Source organism: Phyllostomus discolor, chromosome 3 (assembly GCF_004126475.2).
Source record: "Phyllostomus discolor isolate MPI-MPIP mPhyDis1 chromosome 3, mPhyDis1.pri.v3, whole genome shotgun sequence".
NCBI classification, from domain to species: Eukaryota; Metazoa; Chordata; class Mammalia; order Chiroptera; family Phyllostomidae; genus Phyllostomus; species Phyllostomus discolor.
Genome location: NC_040905.2, coordinates 209,116,274 through 209,131,291, shown reverse-complemented (window position 1 = coordinate 209,131,291; position 15,018 = coordinate 209,116,274). Strand labels below are relative to the sequence as shown.

The 15,018-nt window shown below is 60.6% G+C and overlaps 1 protein-coding gene and 1 long non-coding RNA gene across 19 annotated transcripts in view; one reads left to right on the top strand and one right to left on the bottom strand.

Annotated features, from left to right (window-relative positions):
* The window catches only part of DNM1 (dynamin 1), a 42,552-nt gene extending 32,343 nt beyond the window's left edge, over window positions 1-10,209 (bottom strand). For 15 of the 18 annotated variants that reach the window (XR_004902372.1, XR_004902371.1, XR_004902367.1 and 12 more), the window contains exon 1: window positions 9,958-10,208. Coding sequence is in view for 12 of the 18 variants with exons in the window: in XM_028510122.2 (XP_028365923.1) it covers window positions 9,958-10,118 (161 nt within the window). In the remaining 6 variants the exon portion in view is untranslated. Of the gene's footprint in view, window positions 1-9,957 lie in introns of all 18 variants that reach the window. The other 3 variants (XM_028510127.2, XM_036022298.1, XM_028510133.2) reach the window with 1 other exon arrangement.
* LOC118499824 lies at window positions 8,861-13,133 on the top strand. Its single transcript, XR_004902373.1, has 3 exons — window positions 8,861-9,410; window positions 11,298-11,909; window positions 12,159-13,133. It is a non-coding gene; the product is annotated as an uncharacterized LOC118499824 (long non-coding RNA).
* Window positions 13,134-15,018: the final 1,885 nt, after the last annotated feature.

The window sequence follows — 15,018 nt, the reverse complement described above, 5'->3', positions numbered from 1 at the left end:
GGGAGGTGCTCAGCGGTGGGAGGGGCCTGCTGAGACAGCCCCCTGTGCTCAGCCTCCTCCCCAGGAGGATTGTCAGCAAGGGGTCCGGTACCCCGAGGAACCCTCTGTCTCGCCTTCTCTGGCACCGAATTGGAGCTCAGGACACTGACCACGGACGGTGGATGGAAAAAACAGACATCGAGGAGGAGAAGCTTTCAGAGAACATCTCGTTCCCCTGTCACTGCCCAGAGGGCGGGGCAGGGAGCCGTGAGGCCGGAGTGATGGGGGAGGCGGCTGAGATGGGGCCCGAGGCCTGTTTCTCAGCCCCACACCTGGACGGTCAGAGAGGGCACCTGCCGGTTCCTGCGTCCAGACCCTGAGTGCCTCTCTCCTGGCCGGATTCCTGCGCCAGGCCCAGGCTCAGCACACAGTAGGTGCTCAGGCAACACTCAAAGGAGGCAGCATAGCTCAGGCCTAGCAGCTCCTCAGCTCCGGCCTTTCACCCGGACACACTGTCCGCCAGTGCTCTAAGTGTCCCCTGTCACCTCCCCACTGGGGAGTCGGGGCTGATCCAGCCTCCAGCCAGTGCCGCCCCTGCACCGCCCACCCAGCTTCTGGTTAGCCTGAGGGAGGACGGAACAGGTGCCCAGAGGAAAGTGTGTTGGGCCCACCAGCCTTGGTGGCCGTGTGGGCGGGAGGGATGGTGGCATGCCAACTGTCCCCACTCATTCTGGGCAGATGGTGGTTTCCCGGGGGGCCGTGTCTTGCCATATGCAGTGGCACCTTTAAGCCTGATGCACAGAGAGGAGGAAATAAACACCCCTCCGGACCTCCTAACACCGCACGCTCCCTGTCTGAATTGTCACCGTCATCGCCAGAGGAGTTTGGGGAAAGTATACCAAAGGTACCCCCACCCTGGTGCCTGAGATCCGGGCCCAGAGCTCAGGGACCCCGGTTCCAGGTCCTGTTGAATGCAAACTGTGTCAGCCTCGTGCTTGGTCCGGTGCGTGCCCAGCAGTGCTCACCCTTATAAGTCTCCTATTTCCGGGGCTCTGATGTCAGTCCAGCCTGGCGTTGAATGTCAGAGCTGCCACTCAGGAGCTTTGTGGCTTCCATGACCATACCTCCCTGAACCTCAGTTTCCACATCAGTGAAATGGGTTGCTGGTGGCTTGTATACATTAATGTCTGGTAGACGGTAGCTGTTAGGATTATAAATTATGATCACTGGAACTCGTTGAGCAAGCCAAGAACACAGGCTGAGCTCCCGCAACCATATCGCCAAACGGCACAACAGGGAGGGAGCTGGGAGGGAGCTCCTCCTGGGGGCCGGCCGGAAGAGTGGGCGGTGGGCCACGGTATTCCCAGCCAAATCTTGCCCCTGGAAGTGGGAGGCAAGGGGCCCGGCGGGCTCTGAGGAGCTCTCCAAAGCAGGGAGCCAGGGCGGAGGCAAGCATGTAGGTGGGCCAAGAAATACAGTTGGGAGGAGGTGAGGCTCCTCCAGGCAACAAGCCCCTCTCTGTTCCTGCCGCCCGGGAGGCCCCGGCGCGCCCACATCGCACAGCCCGTGGATTTCCAGCGGAGGTCTGAGCATTTCGGGGCAGTCCTGGCTTTGGCTCCCCCTGAGGTTCTGCTGTCCCGAGCAGGGGCTGGGCTGGTCCCGTTTGCCGCCACGTCCCCGGCACCCAGCATGGATCTGGCACGTGCCGGGCACTCCGGCACCCCTGATGGCCGAGAGAGTGATTTGAAGACCAGCTCCTCCAGTTTGCCCACCATCACCTGCCTTGTCCAGATGTGGAAACTGAGGCACAAAAAGGGAGGGGTGGTACCCAGGGCTCTGGATGCCAAATTTGGGGCTCTCTCCACAACTGTTTTGTCTGTTAAAGGAAATCTGTGATCTTTCCTTGTACTGTATCTTTCCGTCCTTCCCACCTGTCTTCTTAGCTTCCTCCCCTCCTTCCTTCCTTCTCTCCCCTCCTTCCTTCCCTCCTTCCTCCCTTCCTTCTCTCCTTCCTCCCTTCCCTCCTTTCTCCCTTCCTCCCTTCCTTCCTTCCCTCCTTCCTTCCTTCTGAGTGTCGACGACTTCACATTTTCAAAATGGAAATCAATTTCTCTTTTGCCCCTTACTTAAAAAAATCTTAGGGCTTCCAGTGGCAGGGTCTGGGGAAGAAAGTGACGAGGAGTCCCTGAAGCAGCCCAAGCAGCAGGCCAAGGAGACAGACAAGATAAGGCGTTCTGGCAGAAGCAAAAAGGGGAGCAGAGGAAGCTTGAGGAGCTAAAAGTGGAGGCTGCGGGGAAGGGCCTCCAGGCCCCGGGGGGCGGGGGGGGCGGTGCACAAATCTGGCAAAAAGTGAGCGGCCCCTTGTGCCCGGGGCAGTAGCCGCGACCCTCGGTTCCATTCCCGTTTGGACACCTGGGTTCCCGTCAGGTCGCCTCTCGCCCCCTGTAGCTAGAATGAACTGGAATGAAGTGTTGTCTTGGAGACCGCTGTGCATTGAAGAATAAGCTTCTGTAAAAAGTTTTTAAAAATCTTATGTTCTCCCTGTAAAAAATACTCAGAAGGGGAGATAAACGGTGATGGAAAGGAACTTGGCTGGGGGTGGCGAACACACTCTCCAACAGACGGGTGACGGGTTATGGAATCGTACCCCTGAAATCTCTGTAATTGCATTAACCACTGTCGCCCCATGAAATTCAGTAAAAAAATATTCAGAAGACACATAAAATGTTTTAAAAACACGAAGCTGCCCCTCACCCCCCGCAGCCGGGGCCCCCACTGTGCACACTCGCTCGTTGGGAATAGTGGTCCCTGCAGACGCTGGTGGGTGGCAGACCGCTGGCCGGGGAGGCGCCAGGGGCTGTGGAACCCACTTCGTCACGAGGTTTCTTTTGGGGTGACAGAAGTGTCCTAAAATTAGATTGTGACGGTGGTTGCACAACTCTGTAAGCACACTCCAAACCCTTGCGCTGTGCACTAACGCAGGTGAGTGTTCTGGCCTGTAAATTATACCTCGATACGGCCGCTTAACACGGATGTTTGCAGGCCTGTGTGAGGCCGGTGTGCCAGTCTCCCCGTCTTAAAGGGGAAGAAACTGAGGCTCAGAGAGACGGGGTCAGGTGCCTCTCACCTGCCCGCACACGCTGGGCTCCCCTCCACACTTAGGTGGCAGCTCTACCTGCTGGAGAGCACATCCTGGACACGTCCCACCCTTGAATCCGGAGCTACCATCCGGGTATTGCTTATCACCAGCGGCTTGGTGTGTCAGACTCTCATTTCCACCACTAAATTATTTCCCTGCTGCAAACCTCAGTTTCCCCGCCAGTGAAATGGGACACAGTCCACGGAGCAAAGGGTCCCTAGGGGCCAAGGCAGGTGCCCAGCGGGGGCCTCTGCACCCCTCCCAGGCCTCCTGTGGGCTGTCCTCACTGCTGGGAGGCAGGCCCGGGGCCAAGGAGGGGGTTCCCTTCTGGGGTCCTGGGTGGAGCTGGGATGTGAGGGCCGGGGTGTTTACATATGAGCCCAGGAGGCTCCCTGGGGTACCAGACGGAGTGGGAGGAGACGGGGGCAGCCTCCATACCCTGTCTCAGAACTCCCAGGAGCCTGACATTCTAGCTTCCACACCAGCTCTTCCCATCCTGCAAGATGGCAGAGGAAAAAACTGAGCAGCCGGGTACTAAGGAGAGGAAACCTGAAGCCGAGGAGGCTGATGCCCGTGGCAAGGTTAAGAAGGGTCACCTCAAGGCCAAGACGCTTCAGAGGGGAAGCTGGGCTGCAGCCCAAACCCCGGCCTAGTCCGAGGACCTGGCAGACACTCCGGGTCAGCCGAGCGTCCCCGAAAGGCGGCGCAGGAGGGGGCGTCTTCAGCGGCTACATCCAGCATCGGAAAGAAGGAGGAGGAGGAAGCTCTTGCCACTGTCACGAAGCCAACGGGTGGCGACAAGCACGGCGGTGCCTGAGGGGTTCAACTCCCGCAAACGCCTAGATGGGACTCTACAGGAGCCACGCCTCCAGAGACCTGGAGCCGTGGCCAGACACACTCCAGTCGGCGGGCCGTTCTCATCGTCCTCACCGGGGCCAGAGGGTGGTTTTCCCGAAGCAGCTGAGCAGTGGCCTGCGGCTTGCGACCGGACCTCTGTCCCTTAATCAAGCTCCTCTGCACAGAACACACTAGAAGTGTGTCATCGCCACCTCCACCAACATTGATATCAGTGGTGTGAAAATCCCCAAATATCTCCCTGACGCCGCGGAAGAAGCTGCGCATGCGCAGACGCCAGGAGGGCGAGCGGTGGGACGGACGCGAGACTGCCGAGCAGCGCAGGGCGAGCAGAGAGAGCCGGGGGGCTCGCGGACTCTGCGGAGGGTCGAAGCTGCCCCTCAGCTGCAGGGCTCCCTCGACTCTGGGCTCGCTCTCACCAGTGGGCTGTGGCCTCACACGCTGCTGTTCGAAATTTCTTGCGAAGAACCTGATTAAACAACTGATCTATTAAAACACATTCCGCCCTGGCTGGTGTGATTCAGTGGACTGAGCGCCAGACTGGGAACCGAAGGGTTGTCAGTTTGATTCCCAGTCAGGGCACACACCTGGGTGGCGCGGGCCAGCTCCCCAGTTGGGGGCACATGAGAGGCAACCACACACTGATGTTTCTGTTCCTCTCTTTCTCCCTCCCTTCCCCTCTCTAAAATTACATACATAAAATCTTTTTTAAAAATTCCAGACCAGCCTGCCAGGTTGTTACGAAGATGTATCTGTCAAGATTGTAGAATGTGTTGCGCTGAACAGTTCCTTCGCTTGATTTATAACTGGACCATCCAGACATGTGGCAGGTGCACCCCCGTTTCTGCCCGTGTTCCACGCCTGGGGGCACTGCCCGTGGCTGGCTTCCTCCGCCCCTGGCTCCCGCTCCGTCCCTCTGTATCGGCTGGCCTGCATCCCATCCCCTGGGGCTCTGACCCTCTGACCCCAGCCAAGGCCTGCGAGTTCTCCTGGCGCCAGGATCAGATGCAGAAGCTGATCAGAGTCACCTTTCAGGTCCAGCCCCGCTGCAGCGGGTGGGGGTTTGGGAAAGATGCGCCCTGGCCGAGGCTGGGCCCGAGTCTAGCCGTAGGCTTGGCTCCGCATACGGCAGGGGCATGCTCCGAGCACCTAGGCTGTCCCGCAGGGCCACCAGTGCCTCCCCGACCTTCCTGGTCCCACTTCGCTCTCTGCTCCTCGGGCCCTTGCTCAACTGTGACCTGTGCCCGGAGTGCGGAGGCTCCGTTGCCTGACCAAGACCTCTTTTTGCTCAGGGCCGGACATCTATGCTCAGATGCCTTCTCTGGACCCCTGATGACCCCCTCCCTCAACACCGGGCTCCTCCCGCCCTTCTTCAAACAGAAGAGCCCTTGGTGTGATTTAGCATCTGTCTGTCTGTCCTGCTTCACTGTGAGCCCCCTGAGAGCAGGGACGGGTCCGGCTCGTGCAGAGCTGCGTCCTCGGGGCCTGCCGTGCTGTGAGTGACAGGGAGACGTCAGTGGCCACTGCCCCCTCTGGTTGGTGACTGTCTACCCACAGTGTTTCAGTTATCCACCACTTCTCTCTGGCCTCAGTGTTTGCGTCTGAGCAATGGGACCACGAAGGTGTTTCAAAATGTTCCGGGGGAAGGACAGAGCTTAGTAGTGGGGATGAGCTGCCCCCCATGGGAAGGGCTGGGGCCAACCCAGAGGGGCTCTCAGAGGCCAGAGACTAGTGCCAGTCTGTGCTGGGATGAAGGTGTGGAGGAAGGGGCAGGGGGCGTGGTAGGAGGCAGGGAGTCTGAGCAGGGTTAGACCAAGACGCTAGGAAACCCCAAACCTGGCCTCCCAGGCTGCCACACCCCGGGTGGAGAAGATCCCCGCTCTGGCCGCACCTCCCAGTCAGCACCTGTGCGCAGGCGGGGACAGCGCAGGCGCTTCCTCCGTGCCCGGCCTCCTCCGGAGCTCTCCGTGGGCTTTATCCCCACGACCCCACGAGGGAGGAGCTCTTACCATCCCCATTTTACAGATGAGGAACTAGCTGAGTGGCCCGAGGTGGCAGCGCCGGGCCACACATCCCGGCCTGATTCTGGAGCTGGAGCTCTCAGCCCCCCGCCACAGCCCCACCTGCCTGGGGACCAGAGTAAGAGCAGCCGGGGCACCAGAGCCTGGAAGCCCGTCCCGGGACACCCCACTCTTGGCTCTGGAGGGGCACGGCAGGGAGCGGATAGGCAGCTGGGGTCCCACAAAGTGGAGCCTGGGGCCCCAGGCGTCTGTTCGTGGAACACCAGGGTGTCGGGGGCCCACGCACACTCCCCTCTGTCTGCACACATCCCCGGGATGATCTCATCTACTCCACGGGAACGGCTTCCAGATTTATACTCCCAGCCCGCCGTCCCCTGGGCCCTCGACGTGCGTTCTCACGCTGCCCACCCCACCCCACCCCACGCCTCACACTCCACACGCTCACAGCCAAACCCCCGGCCTTCCCGCCCCCCGAGACCTGCCCCCCTACTCCGTACTCCGGGGATGGCGCCCACACCCAGCCAGGGTCGACAGCACCGGGGTCATCCTCGATCCTTTTCCTCGCCCTCCACATCCCACCCACAGGCCAGTCTGGTGGGACCTTCCTCAGAAGGGTCCTGAAGCCCACCCTTCTCCTCTCCACTGCTGAACTCTGGTCCGGGGCCTGCGCCCCCCCTTGCCCACCGCAGTGGCCTCCTCCTCTGTCTCCTGCCCCCTCTCTTGCCCTTCCCCAAGTCACCCCACTACTGAAGAGCTCCTGGTAATAATGAACACAAGCTGGATGCCTCACCGCCGTGTAAGGGCCTCGGAGACCAGGCCCCGCCTGCCTCCCCGGCACCGCCGTGTCCTCCCTGCTCACCGAACACCAGCCACCGTGGCTCCCCTCTGTTCCTCAGACGCACGGAGCGTGTTACTGGCCCGGGGCCTTTGCAAGGGCTGTCCCCATGGCACAGTGCGTGTCTCCTGGGCTAGTCACGTGGCCTCTCGTCCCTCAGTTCTCGTCTCAGATGCTGCTGTCCCCTCCCCTGACCTCCCTGCGGACAGCGGCCCTTCTCCCCTCCTGAGCCTCGACCGCATTCTCCGGCATGCCTCACGCACGTGCTCCCGAGTTCACGATTTCAGTCTCCTGTCCGGGACGCAGAGCCTTTGTCTTTTCTCCCATAGAACCCCCAGCACAGACCTGTGCTGGCCCCGCCATGAACGTCAGCTGAGTGACTAGACGAGTCAGCCTCGGCGTTCCCTTCCATGCAAAGGGGGTGAAGAAATAGCATGGACCCAGGCACATCCTCGCAGGGTCCCGGGCGGCTACTGGGCCAGCCCCATTACAGAGCGGACGACAGGGCCCTCCCAGGTGCCCGGGAGCCTCTGCTTCCTCTGATGCATCTTCCACCCCCCCTCCCTGGGGGGGAGGGGTGGCCCCTGGGAAGCCCCAGCAGGCAGAGCTGCTGTTTCCATGCAGATGGGCCTGGGGACCCAGCCCTAGGTGGAGAGGTAAAGGAGCCCACGAGGGAGCAGGCAGGGCCAGCTGGGGCTCCGCCACACCTCGGTTCTCCACCTGCTCGACCCTGGGCCTGCATCTGAACACCTGGTGCGTCCTCCTGCAGGGCCAGCATCAGGGGGCACTGGGGAGCCGAGGGCAGCCAGAGGGCCCAGCACTGCACAAGCAGAGAGCAGCGGCCGGGCCGGCCTGCTGTGCTGCCAAAGGCTGGCACCTCCCTCTGCTGGGCAGTGAACTCCGCGAGGGCAGCGGTTGGGCCTTCCCTGACACACCGGCCCCCAGACCTCACTGATGACCAGCTCCTCCCTCCCTGTGTTCCACAAAAAGGCTTTTACCCCCAGGGACTCACTGAAGCCCCCCGGCCCCTGTCTCAGGAAGGTAGGGCAGCAGCTGTGGGCATTGTCCCCATCCTGCAGACGGGGAAACAGAGGCCCGCACACCTGCATGTCCACCCCCCGGGCCCAGCGTGGGGCTCGGCTCTCAGAGGCTGCGCAGGTCCACACGAGGAACCTGGGCTCTGTAGGCTTTCCTGGCTGCGTGACCTTGGGCAGGCAAGGCGCCTAACCTCGGCGTCTCTGTTTCTTCTGCCGCAGGGTGGACACCATGGTACCTGCCCCGTGGGGCTGTTGTGGGCACGTGGGAAGGGCTCAGCAGACGGTAGCTGAGGTGGCCTTCCCCTGCAAACCCCCTGCCCAGAGCACGCAGCCCGGCACGGAGCAGGCGCTCAGCAGACACTGGACGAGTGAGAGGCAGGGGTGAGGTCTGCCCGCTGCCCAGTGCTGGGCGTCCATGGGTGCCATTTCAGGAACTAAGGCCTCAGGGCTTTGTCGCGTCTCCAGGGCTCCCCTCACCCCCTCCCTCTGCCTGCTGGGCCACGGGGAAGGGGCCCATCTGGGTGTCTCGTGCCTGTGTCTCTGCAGCGTTGGGGGTCACGTGAGCAGGAGGAGGGCTCTCTGGAAGCTGATCCCCAAGAGACAGACGGCCTCCCCTCTGCTGACCAGATGGGCCAGCCGCCCCCACTGTGGCTTTCCAACATCCCACGGACACACTGCTCCAGGCAGGACCCTTCTCTCCCGCCCACTCTCTCCCACGGTTGGCATTGGGCTTCCCAGGTCATTAAAGAGGCAGAAACAACCATCTGGTCCAACTGTCCATTTTAGAGATGGGAAACTGAGGCTCAGAGAGGGTAAGTGACTGGCCTGAGGCTTCACAGCGGACCCTGGCTTGGCCCCAGGATGTGTCTCCCCAGAACTGCTGCCCCTCGCAGGGAGGGGCCTCTGCCTCCCTCTCCCACAGGCCAGTCTCTTCCTCGGCCCTGAAGGTCACTGCAAGGAAGCTAGGGTTTCCAGAGGTGAGGGAGGGAGACGGCAGGGTGTGGAGGGAGGTCAACGCCAACCTGCCCCTCCCTCGGGCTGCCCAGCCCCCATCCGGCTCTCCAGCACTGGGAGAACGTCATCCTCTCTCTCTCTCCTCAGTACCCCCTAAGCCATCTCTGCCTCCCCTTTCTTGGAGGAGCACGGGGTCACGACCCTGCTGCCCCCCCAAACCCGGGACCCTTTTTGTCTTGGCGGTTGCTCCCCACTCCCTGCCACCTGGCCCTCCCAGCGCCTTGTGGGATCAGAAGCAGGAGGGGGATTAGGTTCTGCAAATGGCTCCCCCCTCCCCGCCATCCTGCCTCCCCGTCTTAGTCATCTCTGCCCTCCGCAGCCTCCTCCCTCCATTACGATCCCTCTGCCAGGCCAAGGGGAGAACGACATTGACAGGCGCCCTCCGCCCAGGGGCGGCGGCGGAGCAAAGGGCCGGCTCGTCAGAAAAGGCTCAGAAGCGGCGCTCCCCCACCCCCTTCCCTTCCTCATCCTGCTGCCCGCGCCTCCCCCTAACCGCCGCGCTGCGCACGGATGGCGGCGGAGCCGCAGAGGTGTGTGTGTGAGGGAGGGAGGCTGCGCCTGGTCCTCGAGGCCCACGGGCTCTGTCCTCTCCCTGGGGCTGTGGAGGGTGTCCCCTGCCGCCGTCCAGGAATTCCCATGGCGGGAGGGAGCTGTCCTCCGTAGAGCCTAGGGGCGTCCTCCGTAGAGCACTGCCCCGGGGGTGCTGTCCCTGCAAGGGATCCCCGAGTCGAAGGCAGGCGCTGAGTAATGGAGGCCCCTCGGTGCCCTGTGGGGGGTGGGAGGTAGCAACCCCGTGCAGGGGTCTCTGTCTTCCCTAAAGGATGGGGTGGAGGAGGGGGGCGTGATACCGTGGCCGGTGGCCTGACGCCGTTTTCGGACAAACTGGGGACGCTGCGCCCCTGAGGGGCTCTCATGAAGGAGGAGGGCCGCCTTCCTCTTGGCTGGAGGCGGGGTAGGGGGCCGCGGTCCGCGGGTGCAGCGCTAGGGGCTGCGAGGTCGCAGCGCCGTCGGGGCCGGGGGCAGAAGCCCTGGGGGCTGAGGCGGGGAAGTCCGCGCTCCGGGGCGCGCTGCTCCTACCTGCCTACGAAATTCTCCAGCACCGAGCTCTTGCCCGCGCTCTGGCCGCCCACCACGGCTATCTGAGGCAGGTCGAGGTCAGCGTTCTGGCCGATGGCGGAGAAAGCGTCCTGCAGCCGGTTGACCAGCGGGATGAGATCTTCCATTCCGCGGTTGCCCATGGCTGCGGCGGGCCCCGCGGGCTGCGATCCGGCCGCGGCTCCGGCTCCGGGCTCAGGCTCCGCCGCTGCAGCCGCGCGCTTCGACTGCCTGCGCCGCGGGCCCCCCGCCCCTCCGGGATCGGAGCGGAGCGCTGCAGCGGTCAGCCGCCAGAGGGCGTCCGCGGCGCTGCAGGACTGCCTCCGTGCGCAGGCGCCGTCAGCGGCACCATGGGGATTGTAGTTTTTTCCTTCTGCGGGTTTCGGGGAGCTTGAGCAGTGTCTGCGGGGCACAGATGCTGCACCAAAGATATAATTTCTGGGAATGAGTGAGGCTCTCACGCTTAGTACCGGGACTCTCGGACAGTGGTTATGGCTGCTTCACGCCATCTTGCAGATAGGGAAACTGAGGCTCGGAGAGTCGATGGGCCTTCTCCAAGGCCACAGTCTTTTGAGCACCTCCCGGAACCAGGGCCTGTCCTGGGCACTGGAGATACAACTGTGAGCAAGACAGACGAGGTCTCTCCATCCTCACGGACCTTACATCCGGGTGGCAGATACAGACAGTAACTACCAAACAGATACATGAAACAGTAAAGGCGAAAATATTTTATACTAAGAGCCATGGAGGAAAGAAACAGAGGGTGTGAAAAGAGGTACCTGTGTGGATGCAAAAAAAGGTCCACGTTAGCCTGGGAGGAGTTAGGGTGGGGGGCGGTCCCGAGGAGGCGGCTTTTGAGAAGAGACCGTGATGACGAGAAGAAACCAGCCCTGGGCTCATCAGCGGGGAGAGCGTGCCGGGCCGAATGAACGGCAAGTGCAGAGGCTCTGCCACTTAGAAGGCCGTTCTTGGAAGAGTTGGGACTTCCTGTACTAGAAAGTAGTAAGTGGTCTTAGCCCCAGCCCATCAGCGCGGTGGTAAAGCGGCGGCATTCCAATCCGGGACTCCTACCACCATACCCTGCCGACGATCCCTTCCGCACAGAGCCCACAGAGCCCCACGCCTGGCTGTCCTCCTCTGCATTTAAGGAGCCTAATGTGGGCCCCCTACAAGGAGGCTAGGAAAGGGAGGCCAGCGTCCCCTGTGCTGCTAGGGGTCAGTGGGTCATTTTCTGTACATGAACAGGGTTGGGGGGAGAGCAGTGGCCTGTGAATCAGAAACTGACATTGATTCACCCATTTAATACATATTTACTGAGCCAGGCACTATGCTGGACCCCGGAGATAGAGCAGTGAACAACATGGACAGGAAGTCCTTACCCACGTGGGCCTGCCTTCCTGACTAGTGGAAAAAGAGACACAAAGCACAAATAAGCTAATAGACGTCACTTTGTCACATGGTGATGACAGCCTTGGGAAGCAAGGACGCCGGGTGAGGTTGGGAGCAGGGGCAGTGTTGCTCTCGTGTGATCGCAGTGGTTGGAGCAGGGCTCTGGTAAGGAAAACCTTTGAGCAGAGACCTGAAAGAAGTGACAGTGACACATGGGGACACACAGCGGAGGGATTTGCCAGGCAGGCAGAGGGGACTAGGCAGGTGTTATCCCAGGAGACTGGCCTGGGCCTTAGACAAGCTGTGGGACCCAGGCCCCTCCACATTGCTAAGCCTCAGTTGTCTAACCTGGGTAATGGGGATAATGTTCAGTCTGTGGGGGGCACAGCCCTGGCCTGGCGCTCAGGAGACTCTCATTGAACCTCAGCTTCGAAGATGCCAAAGATGACAGCCCTCCCGACAGCTGGAGGGTCAGCGACACACGACACACACCCGGAGCTCCAAGCCAGCCTGTGATTATGCTCTGAGGACCAGGGAGAGCAGAGGTGAGGCCTGGAGTGGAGCCCTTCATTCGGGGAGGGGTGCGGTTTGCACACGTCTGCCTGGAGGCTGCTGTCATGGCTGGGTTGGTCTTCCTAATTAGGATGGTGAAACGTGTTGTAAAAATCAGACTCCACACAACACTTGAAAGCTTCTGGTCATCCTCCCACCCAGACATAACCACTAGGTACAGCTTAGCGTTTATGCTCTGGCTTTTCCACAGATATTTGTTTTGTTTCGTGTTGTTTTTACAGAAGTGGAATCATACGGTATCCCCTGTCCTGCCGTATCGCCAGTGCCGGACCGGCGGCCTGGGCCTCACCTGCACAGAAGTGCAGCATCTCAGGCCCCTCCCATGGCCCGCAGGGCCACGCTTGAATTTAGTAAGAACCACGTGCTCCAGAAGATTCCTCTGTGCATCAAAGTCACCAGAGAAGCTCTGGTATATCTTACTACATGCAACTTTTTAGTACTAGTATGTCTCAGGCGTCTCTCAGGGTAAGAACAGATAGGACGGTCGTGTTCCTTGTTCTTGGCTGCATAGTTCCCCATGGCCCGGCCGTGCCCTGTTTCTCGTTCCCTCGCCTGCTCAGCATGGTTGGGTTGAACTTGAAGAACGGACGAATGAAATGCCACCGTGGGCTTCCAGCATAAGCAAAGGTCTGGAATCAGAAAGAAAATGAACTTGAAATCTACCCTGGCCTCAGTTTCCCTCAGATTTTGGTGAGGGCCAAAGGATTGCAGATGGTTCTCTCCATGCACTGAGGAGCCGGGGGCCCCGAGGGCCAACGAATTAGCTGAGAGTCTTAGAACTGGCATTGACTGTCTACTCTGGGCGCCCGAGAGGGAGCATTCTCTCTGGAGCTGCTGCTGCACCGCGAGCCACCCACTGTGCTGGGCAGATTCACAACAGGAAATTCGCTGGGCGTCTCCTCCCCGCCAGGTGACTGTGCTGAGAGATTCTGCCCTCAGGAGGGAGAAGCTGTGAATTCGCTTCTTTTGGTAGATGAGGAAACTGAGGCACAACGAGGCTAATGAGGAAGAGTCTGCAGTCACAAAGCTGGGAAGCGATGTGGTGAAGATGTGAACGGAGCGGGGAAGAGTCCGGCTTCCATGTTTCTGTCCTGCATGACGCCAGCTCTTGTGACCTGTGTGTATTTAATGCAAGTAAAACACCAGCCTGCGCTGGCGGGTGTAGCTCAGTGGATCGAGCACGGGCTGTGAACCAAAGGGTCACGGGTTCGATTCCCAGTCAGGGCACATGCCTGGGTTGTGGGCCAGTTCCCCGGGGGGGAGGGTGCGTGAGAGGCAACCACACATTGATATTTCTCTCCCTCTCTTTCTCCTTCCCTTCCCCTCTCTCTAAATATAAATAAATAAAATCTTACACACACACACACACACACACACACACACCGGCCCTTCTGATAGGGTTTCTGTTGTGCATACAGTAGGTGCTCCATACATACTGGTTGTATTGAATTAAACAGCAGCCTTATTGCACAGCTCCTGGGTGAAGCCATTATCTTTAGTCGGGAAGCCTGATGAGGGTCTGGGCCCCCTGGGTTCATTCGATCCTTTATTCTTCAACAGGTACTGATCCGTGGCTAGCTACTTCCTGCTGGACCTCGAGCAAGACATAGTGGGGTGGAGAGGTTAGTAGGATGTGGGACATATCCCGCTAGAATGTGGATTCACGGGGGAAAGACGGGCTGAGCAGAGAACAAGGGCACCTGCCCTGGTCTGGGGCAAGGTCACTGCTGAGGAAGCGGCCGCGCCGGGCTGGGCACACCCAGTGCCCTCCTCTGCACGGCCGCAGGCTGAGCGCCAGGATTCCCCGGGGCCGCTGGTCCCCCGCTGCCCAGGCCTCTGGGCTGCACTGCCCTGTCTGACAGTGTGGAGCTCCCCACGGGCCCAGAGCAAGGCAGGCGCCCTTGTGTGCTGATGGTTAGGTGCCTGTGGGTCAAGAGCGAGCGCAGCACAGAAGCTGGCCTGCCTGGTGTTCAAATCCCACCTCTGCCACTTTCTAAACCAATAACCCTGGGCAAGGCACATTCCTGACCCACAGTTTCTCCACGTGTAAAAAGGGGCTAATAATATCACCGAACTCACAACTATGGGTTGTGAGTAGTAATTTAGGTGAAGCAGGAGACTAGTGCCCGGAACCGTGAACGATTAGGGCTGTGATGTGATTATAATCATTATCGCCATGGTGCTGTCTGAAGACACTGCAGCTGTGTGAAAGCAGCAGAGGGTGTCACCTCTCGATGGGAAGGACAAAGGGTCGTGCACACACATAGGGATTCGTGGAAGACACAGAGCGGGGTCTGGAGGCTTGCACCGGGGGCCGGCGCAGTCCCTGGCTGGCTGAGCTTGCGGGAATTCCAGGCCCCGGGGAGCCCCAGGTTGCCCAGCTCCCGCTGTGGACAGAGGGCTTGGAGGACATGTCCAGCAACCAGGGAAGGCCTCCTGGTGTTTGAAATGAGCTGGGAAGACGGGACTGGAAGTGGCCTGGCGAGGGAGAGCGTTGTGGGGGAAGTTTGGTTCCTCTGGGGACAGAAGGCAGCCACCGTGGCTGGGCCCGGTAAGGGGAAGGGAGGAGGGAGAGCCTGCTGCCTACCCACAGGTCAGTCGTGGTTAGAGGGATGGCCACACTGAGGCCCTAGGCTGGGAGCGGCCCTGCCCCAGATCACTGCGGAAGGCAGGGGCAGCAGCAACACCCACCCTGCCACGCTCCACCTCTGTTCTCTGTCTCCTTCCCACGTGTAGTTACAGGTAAAGGCACAGTGGGCGGCAGCTACTGGCGAGGCCACATGGTAAGCATATGGTCTGATATTTTTCTCTGCCTCTCGTCTTTCCTGCGGCTGTCACGGAGCACAGCCTGTTCCCGGGGTTTCTGAGCTAGGTGTCTGGTTGTGGGCTCGCTCTGCTGCCTGTGTCGGTGTGCCGCGCTGGCGGCCTCGAAGCGGCCATGCAGTGATGGGCACAGATGTCGAGGAGGGGGAAGCTGCTAGGGCAATACCAGCCCGAGGATGGGGGGAGGATGCTGCATCTCAGGGTCATTCACTCATTCCGCCACTCATTCATTGAACTGACCTTTCCCGGGTGCCACCC